Consider the following 9073-nt stretch of genomic DNA (forward strand, 5'->3'; position numbering starts at 1 on the left):
CGGAGACCATGGCCCCGCCAAGGGGATAAGCAAGCGCAGGCCGCCGGGACACCCGGTTTCCGCGCAGCCCATAACCAATCGACAACATCTTCGACGTAGTCACCGTCGGCCGCGAACGGCCGGTTGGACGGACTCAGGGCGATGCCGGAGCCGAAGCTGTGGCTGATCCTCACCAGGCCCGCCAGCACCGCAAAGAAGGTTAAGGGAGATTAGGAGGCCTGGGGCAGCAGCGGCGAGTTGCCGACAGCCAGGGCACGGCGGCGGCAACGGCCGATCATCAGAGGACGAAGCATGCTCCATACATATGGGCTGAGCCGAGACAACGGCCGACGCAGCAAGACAACCCGAACCACTACACCGGCCAACCAGAGCTCCCTGCGACGGAGGAGGCCGAGCAAGATGCCACGGTCCATTACAACAGGAAGAAGGATATACCATAGAAACAGTATATGCTAACTGTCAGGGATATACCCCGCAGCGTAAACCGGCCGGAAGTATAACCCGGCCGGACTTGGCGGTTTACTTGAGACCCGGCTGGGACTTGGCGATTCACTGGCGACCCGCCCTAACTTGGCGGTTTACAAGCAACCCGCCTGAACATTATGACTCACTGGTAACCCGGCGGGCGGGACAGACGGATGACAAGGCCCAGAAGGCCGGTTTATGCTAATGGTGGGCCGGTTTAAGAGAAAAGGTGTGAGGAATATTTTCCTTACAAGGAGTCAAGACCCGGACTTGTATCCGGTTTGTATTAAGATAGACTAGTCCTAATCCTAATAGGACTCCACATGTAACCCGCCCCTTCAACATATATAAGGAGGGACATGGCTCCCCAGAAGGGGACAAGATTCATAAGTTCCACAAGTTGGACAAGTTAGGTTTAGACAATAGCTCTTGAGATAGAACACAATTGTAACTGTGATCATCATCATCAATATCAATGAAGCAGGATGTAGGCTTTTACCTCCACCGTGAGGGGCCGAACCTGGGTAAAACATCGCGTCTCTTGTCCCGCTCAACCCCTCTTAAGCTACCACATAGATGTGTTGGCCTCGCAACTAAGTCCTCACACTAGAACATCTGCCGTGACAAATCCACGACAGTTGGCGCCCACCGTGGGGCTGTGCACGATGGTGTTGAGTTCTTGAAGGGATTTCTTCATGGATCGAGAAGCTCGCGATGTGCCGGAGGAAAAGAGCCGGCACGAAACAATCGTGTATTATGTGCAAGAAATCCGCCAAAACTATCTGCGCGTCTACATCAAGTCGTCGAGTTGCCAAGTCACCGAGACAGTCAAAATTGGCAAAAATCATATATTTGACCTCAGGGCGAAATCAAATCACAAAATGATCTGCTCTCGAAAAAATTTCACTCTGCTGACCCTTTCGTGTGGAGCCCAACAGCTAGGCGCCACACACCACTGTGCAGTGCCTCTGCCTTAGGCATCGCACCTCCTGCCAGCGTGGCAGCCCTGGTTGGGTTGCGGCCCCACAGACAGCAGTGCAGCGCCCAAGGGATAGGCGCCACACTGTGTAATGTGCAGCGCCTATGGCTTGGGCGCTGCACATTGACTTAAGCCGCATCGGGCCAGCCCCTCCCAGCAGTTCTTCCCCCTCTGAGCAGTTGCTCTGTTTACAGAGAGCGGCGGCAGCGGCGCTCCCTTCGGATCCCCCCCCACACCCCTCTCAGATCTGAAGTTTTGAGGCCTGGATTCGATCTCCAATCCCTCCTACTAGGTAAACTCCTCTGTTCCCTTTCTTTTTCTCCGTAAATGCGTTGCAATTTTAGGGATTTGCCCAAGATTAGGTGGAACCTTTGATTTGCTTGGTTTGGATCTTTGTTTGCCCAAGATTAGGTGGAACCTTTGACCCCCCCCCCCACTATATGATTCTTGTTAGTGAAACCTAGATTGTAATTTTTTTTAGATATATATGAGATGCCTAGTTTTGTAGATAATTATGAGATGTTGAGTGTTGTAGCTATATGTGAGATGTTGAATTTTTTTAGATATATATTAAATGTTGAGTTTATTTGAAATATGAGATGTTGATTTACTTGAACACATATGACATACTAGATATATATATGAGAATTTACAATCATTTATTCATTGTGTGAGAAGGAGATGTTGAGATTCTTGTAGATGAATACATATGAGATGTTTAGATGAACACATATGAAATGTTGAGTGTTTACCGATATTTGAGATGAACTCATATATGTTTATTGTTTGAACTTTGTAAGGATGGTTTGGCTTCTCGATGATGTCTACGACACGAAACACCGGGCCTTCATGATGCGCGAGAAGGAGATGGTAATAACGAGTAATCTAAATATTTTGCCTTAAGTTGAAATTTACATGCCCTAAGATTTTTCATTACTTGTTTTTTGCAGAAGCTTGAACCTTTGAAGATTCGGTATCACGGGGTCTCTGGTCCTGCCATGCCTTACGATGAGAGGTACACACCGTACATCAAGCAGGCAGGACTACTCCTGTGGATTCAGTTGGTCAGCCGGTCCACGCCGAATCTGAACGCTCCACTGGTGTCCGCTCTTGCTGATCGGTGGAGGCCGGAGACGCATAGTTTCCATCTTCGGACTGGGGAGATGAATGTGACGCTCGAGGATGTCTCGTTGATCACCGGTCTTGCTATTGACGGGATGCCTCTCTGTATGAGCACCGATTCTGATGGGTGGCGCGAGCAGATGATTACTCTTATCAGTATGGCTCCTACCGAGGCTGAGGCTGATGTAGAGGAGGGAGAAGAAAAGAAGAAGAAGGAAAGGAAAGCATCCGGAGCTGCTTTCACGTGGATTCAAACTCACTTTGCGACATGCCCTCCGGATGCCACTGATGACGTGATCCAGACACATGCTCGTGTCTACATGTGGTATGTTGTGTCGAGGACTTTGTTTCCTGACTCCACTGGCAAGAACGCTCCATGGATGTGGCTGAAGGCGTTGACCATCTTCGATAGCAAATGGAGCTGGGGTTCAGCGACTCTTGCCTACTTGTATCGACAGGTAGTTGGTCTGTTTTGTGATCAACTCATTTCTTCATTAGCAATGCAAGCTTGCTATCAAGTTAACATTGTTTTTCTTTCATATGCAGCTGGACGATGCGTGTTGCAGGATCACAGATAGTGCAGGCATTGGTGGTAATATGCTTCTACTTTCTGTATGGAGCTGGGAGCGTCTGCCTGTTGGACGCCCGAAGAGCGTCAGGTTTAATCCTTGGTATGAAGATGAAGATGACGAATTACGGCGCCCCACTTGGGCTTACAAGTGGGATGTGGTTTCCGAGATGACGAACGATGTCAATCTCATGTACCAGAAGTACGTTGCCGAGTTGGACACGATTACGCCTGAGCAGGTAACGAGGTCATTACTTCAGTCATTTCTCATGTTTGCCTAAAAAAAATTCACCAATTTTGCATTGTTGCCCTATTTCATAGGTGGAATGGCAGCCATATGGCGCCGATGACAGACTTGGGTACACCCCGGAGTTTACCATCAACCCGATGTGCTTGCGGGATAGGGATCTCTGGCGTATGCGGTGCCCACTGATATGCAACTGGGCTATTGAGTTTCATTTGCCACATCGCGTGTCTCGTCAGTTTGGTCTGTTCCAGCCTCACCCACCAGAATGGGTGGATACGGACAAAGCACTTCATAGGTAAGACAGCATGAACCGTATTGACTAAGCATCGTCACTCCTTGATTTTGCTAATGTTTGGTTTTGTACCATGCAGGTTGGACAGGAGAAGGCAGCGGAAGATAAAGGACTAGGACAAGCATCATGCTTCGTATGTTACCCGCTTCCAGCTTTGTGTGGAGGAAGCTTGTAGCAGTGCACGCGCCAAGCTTCGTGAGCATTGTCCACTTGCTTTTGATAACTACATACGATGGCTTCTTGAAAATACTCGAGTTGAGATATGCCCGCCGGCATATAATGAGGATATTCTTGAAGAACCCGTAAACTTTGAGGATCTATCAAAGGGGAAGTACAACAGAGATGTCAGGGTAGGGCACGGAGTCCCTGCTGTTCCGGCGATTAACTATGTGGTAAAGTGTTTCTTCTTTACTTTCCCGTTGGCCGTATTACACATGTTTGAATGGCTAACGTGTTCATTCTTTCTCATCCGCAACGCACCGAGATCAAGAAAGCAGCTGATGAGAGCCAGTCTATTCTGGAGGAAACACCGGTTGGAAAAGGCAATGATGATGGTCCACTACGAGCATTCCTCAAGGTACAAATCGCATTCACTATGAGAGGTAGTCTATGTTGCGGAGTTTCATATCTTCCACACTTGTTCATGTTACAGCGTCAGGCCAGGAAGTTAAGGCGGTTATCGAATCTTCTCGGTTGCCGTGATCTCGAAATTGATGAACCATCTGCCTCTAGGTCTGGTACACCATCAGATCCCTCATCTCACCATCAGAGGGACGATGTGAGTTCCTCATATGCTTATCAGGATGATGAGGGTGCGGTCACCCAAGAGGTATGACTAATCCTTTAGATGTGATTCTCACTTGATTACGACGTCGGTCTTCACCATATTGTTTGATTGTGTGATAGGGCGATGAGCTTGATGATGACATGACTTTGGCGGACGCTCAACTTCGGTCCCCATATGTGTTCAAGCCTAGGCAGCCCAGACGCCGGTACACGCCCAACGACTTTGACAACAGAGGCAACCCAAAGGTGGTCGTAGGGACCTCGCGGATGGCTAGCTTGGATCATGAGGCGGAGGCGGAGGCGGAGGAGGAAGTGCAGGAAGAGGAGGCTCGTCCATCCAGGAAGAAGAAGATTGCCTGCAGGCGTGGCACCAGGAACACGCGCAGAAGGCATTAGTGTTTGTTACTATGGAAGTGCTCTCTTGTAGCCGTTTCGTTAGGTTGATGAACTTGTTTGGTTATGTTATATGTTGGTGAACTCTTACTATTGTGGTATTTGTGTTGTCCTAAAAGATGTGATGTTCAAATTATTATGGTATTGTGGTATTTGTTCAGTTGAATTGTTCAGTATTTGTGGTATTGTGGTATTGTGGTATTTGTTCAGTTGAATTATTCAATATTTGTATTTGCCAAAATGAAATATGTTTCTGCAGTTTGGCAGTTAACAGCACTGCAGCGCCTGACAGTCAGGCGCTGCACTGTACAATGTAGCGCCCAAAGCCTAGGCGCTGCACCTTACTGCAAAAACAGAGTTGACAGCACATTCATTTCACCGGAACATCATAATACTTACAATGACTGCATCATCACAACAATTTGAACAAACAAAATTTTTATGCCGACGAGTTCATAACTTAAGACAATTCGAACTACGACATGGTTCACGACACATTCATTACAAATGACAAATGGTAGCTTGCCCTAGAAAATAGTTCACCAACATCTTACATGCCCTTACAAGTTTGCGACTCGTGCACCGAACCAAAGTCCCTACTGAGTAGAGCGAGGCCATTTCCCCTTCTTGTCACGGGCCGAGTCCTCCTCTTGCGCCTCGCGAGCCTTTGCAAGCTTTCTTGCCCTCTCCTCCTCACGAGCAAGTTTCGCTTGGCGTGCCCTCTCCTCGTCTCGTTTCTTCCGCTCCATCCTCTCCTTCTGACGACGCTCTTCCTCCAAGCCTCTTCGAAATGATTCTTCGAACCGTCGTTGCCGCCTAAGACAATCTTGGTATTGGTCCTTTTTGACATCTTCTGGCACTTCAAGATCTATCCACATGAAGTACTTGCATAGAGGAGGCGGTGACTGCATACAAAATTTTTGTTAGTGTTGACACACATTTGATAGTAACATTTTACTTCTTGAGCTTACCGGTGGTTGGTCATAGGCGTTAGTTGGAAGTGCACGATCATAAGCATAGTTCGGGCATACAAAATATCTCCGCCCTTCCGTCCATGATTTATTTCGGTCAGTGGATACCTTCACCTTGCAAACATCTCCACACCAACATGGCGGGATGTTGGCATCTTTCTCCTTCACCTTGTCCAAAGATGCATCCTCCCACTTGTTCGGCATGTCTTCTTGGTTAGCACACGGTGGCCTCGTCATGGAACCGGATGAAGCCATGCCTACAAAACCGATAATTCTTGGTTAACCCTAACCCCTACTTAACAATAACACAATCCTAACCATAGCATAACCCTAACACCAACATCAAACACACATACCCCTAACCCTAGCATACCATGAAAGCCTAACCAACCCAAATTAGCAAAGAAACTTAACATCATTCAACAAATATTTGCAAATCCAATCCAATCCCCAAAGTAGCAAGATTTGAGCAAATGTGACAATTCCTATGGATGAAAACGAGGGGAACGGAGGAGATTACCTCAAGGGAGGGTTTGGCTTCGAAATCCACGGTCAAATACTCCGGATCTGAGGAGGATTTGAGAAGGGGAGAGAGGAGGGCAGAGGGGAGGCACTGAGCTTCGGGTTTGTGTGGGGGTGGGGATGTGTGGGGTGGGGATGGGTGGGAGGGGGGTGAGTGCAGCAAATAGATGTCCAGCCGTGCAGCGCCTAAGGGAGAGGCGCCACACACCATAGTGCAGCGCCTACTCTTTAGGCGCTGCACTTCTGGACATCCCAGTCCAGAGAGCAACAGAAGCTTCCAGTATGTTTTCTGCCCAAAAAAATGCTAAGTGAGTGTGCAACGCCCAAGGGATAGGCGCTGCTCTGTACTGTGCAGCGCCCAGGCGTGAGGCGCTGCACCTTACAAGTGTGTGTGGCGCCTCTTCCTAAGGCGCTGCACGGCTGGACATCCCAGTCCAGAGAGCAACAGAAGCATTCCAGGAGCTTTTGCACCCGAAAATTTGCTAAGTCAGTCTGCAGCGCCTAAGGGAGGGGCGCTGCACTGTAATGTGCAGCGCCTCGGCCTTAGGCGCTGCACTATCTGCTGTTTTCATATACAAAGTGATTTTTATGTTTTGTGATTCACATAGATGGCACATAATCATATCCAAATCACATGTAGTAGTCCAAATCACATACTCATACACACATAGCAATAGAGTTGTCCAATCAGATAGTCATACACAAACATTTAGCCAAAAAGACATAGTCATTTACGTCCCATATCACATAGTAGCACACATTTTGGTTCATAGAAAAGGTCATGGTCCTTGTCCCTTCTTCTTCCTCTCTTCTTCTTCTTCTTCTTCTTCTTCTTCTCCCTCCTCCGACCACCAAGGGAGCTCACCTTTCGCCTCCGTGTCCTCCACCCCCTTCATTGTTTCCATACCTATGAAAATGTCAATATAATAGTTAGTCACACAATGCAAAATGACAACACAAGCATTGAGCCAAAAGAACAAGATCATAGTAAGTGACATACGGCAATGGTCCATTGAGCCAAGTGAACATTCCTCCACCACGGCCACCGCCAAGGCCAAGATCACCACCACTGCCTCTACCACCACCACGGCCTAGACCACCACCACGGCCTCTACCGCCACCATGGCCTCTACCGCCACCATGGCCTAGACCACCACCACGGCCTCTGCCACCACCACGGCCAAGACCATCACCATGACCTAGGCCTTCACCACGGCCAAGACCATCACCACGTCCTAGGCCTTCACCACGGCCTCTACCACCACCACCACGGCCTAGACCATCACCACGGCCTAGGCCTTCACCACGGCCAAGACCATCCCCACGGCCTCTACCACCACCACGGCCTCTTTGTTGCCTAGTGCCTCGTTGGCTTGTTTGACTTGGTTGGCTACTCCTTGGTTGACTTGGTTGGCTATCATTTGCTTGGCTTGTGCTTGCATCATTTTTCTTTGATCTTTTTCTTGATTTGGGACAAGTTCTTGTGTTGTGTCCCCCATGACTGCAGTCCCCACAACGGGATTGCTCACGAGGCTCTTGGAATTGGCCGGTGCCGTATTCTCCACCGCCACCATGGCCCCATCCATCCATGTCACCTCTAAGACACTTTGTCTTACGTCTTCCCCGTCTAACGACCTTCAATTTTGGGTCCGGCCATAGTTGAACTCCATGATACTCCGGCCATTGTGATTGGTCCAAGTATGGCTGAAACCGGGGAGCCCATGTATTCTTTACCGTCATGATTGAGAACTCGGACTCCCTCACGGTAAGAGGGTGATTGACGTCCACATTCCTAACACGGGCTGCATTTAACAAGTGCGAGCATGGGAGATGAAGCAACGATGGCCTCATGCAGCTGCAATCACACCGTGTTAGGGAGACCTTGAAAGCGCGGCCTCCGTGTTGGTGGCCATCATTTCTGGTTCCTCCAGGCTCTTTCACCTCATACTTCCACTCGTTGTCGTCATATAGTACAGCTTCTTGGGAGTCTGCCTTTCGTGATTGAAAGTCCAACCATTCTTCAACCTTTGGTGGGAAATAGTACTTGTGCTTATCCTTGTTCTCACCAGCAATCTGCTTATCCGTCTCCATTGAATACTTCAAAAAGTATCCATTCATCTTGTCAAATGTGTATTGAACTATTGCCGTCACAGGTAATGCACGTACACCCTTGAGCACCTTATTGAAGCATTCTGCCATATTGCTTGTCATTTGACCGTACCTCCGGCCATCTTCATCGAAAGCACGTGCCCACATATTCCTTTCGACAATGTTCTTACTGAGAAATTCATGACCACCGGGGTCAAGTTTCTTGTGTCTGAGCAATGCATTGAACAATGTGGCAAACCGCTTGTTGGTGAAAGCGAGACAACAATCTTGAAGATCATCGGCCAACTCCTTGATACCACATGCCCTATAGAAGTTTGCACAAAAGTGCCTCATGCACCATCGATGGTGCAACTTTCTATGTCCGGGAATGTCAACCACCACCGCACTGAGAATTCCTGGATGGCGATCCGATATGACACAAATTTCCCTTTCAGCCGGTAATACCCTTGTTCTCAATTGACGCAAGAACCACTCCCAGTTATCATTGTTCTCCACCTCGACCAAAGCGAAAGCCAAAGGCAACACCCGGTTATTGGCATCACTTGCTATTGCAACCAATAAAGTGCCCTTGTATTGTCCAGTCAAGAACGTGCCATCAATGGCGATGACGGGCCGACAA

The 9073-nt window shown here is 48.6% G+C and overlaps 1 protein-coding gene and 1 long non-coding RNA gene across 2 annotated transcripts; both read left to right on the plus strand.

Annotated features, from left to right (window-relative positions):
- Positions 1-2088: 2088 nt before the first annotated feature.
- Positions 2089-3089, plus strand: LOC125546870 (protein MAIN-LIKE 2-like). Its single transcript, XM_048710974.1, has 3 exons — positions 2089-2314; positions 2395-3035; positions 3086-3089. Exons 1-3 carry the CDS (start codon positions 2246-2248, stop codon positions 3087-3089), a joined length of 714 nt encoding a protein of 237 aa, XP_048566931.1. The 5' UTR covers positions 2089-2245.
- Positions 3090-4424: 1335 nt separating this feature from the next.
- Positions 4425-5037, plus strand: LOC125548487. The gene is made up of 2 exons (XR_007301103.1): positions 4425-4502; positions 4580-5037. It is a non-coding gene; the product is annotated as an uncharacterized LOC125548487 (long non-coding RNA).
- The last annotated feature ends 4036 nt before the right edge of the window (positions 5038-9073 follow it).

This window comes from Triticum urartu, chromosome 3 (assembly GCF_003073215.2).
Source record: "Triticum urartu cultivar G1812 chromosome 3, Tu2.1, whole genome shotgun sequence".
Lineage (NCBI taxonomy): Eukaryota > Viridiplantae > Streptophyta > Magnoliopsida > Poales > Poaceae > Triticum > Triticum urartu.

Bases quoted from the DNA above. Each gene is read 5' to 3' on its own strand.
- LOC125546870 (XM_048710974.1), top strand. From the start codon at position 2,246: ATGGTTTGGCTTCTCGATGATGTCTACGACACGAAACACCGGGCCTTC. The intron at 2,315-2,394 runs GTAATAACGAGT...TGTTTTTTGCAG, and splicing joins TGATGCGCGAGAAGGAGATG to AAGCTTGAACCTTTGAAGAT.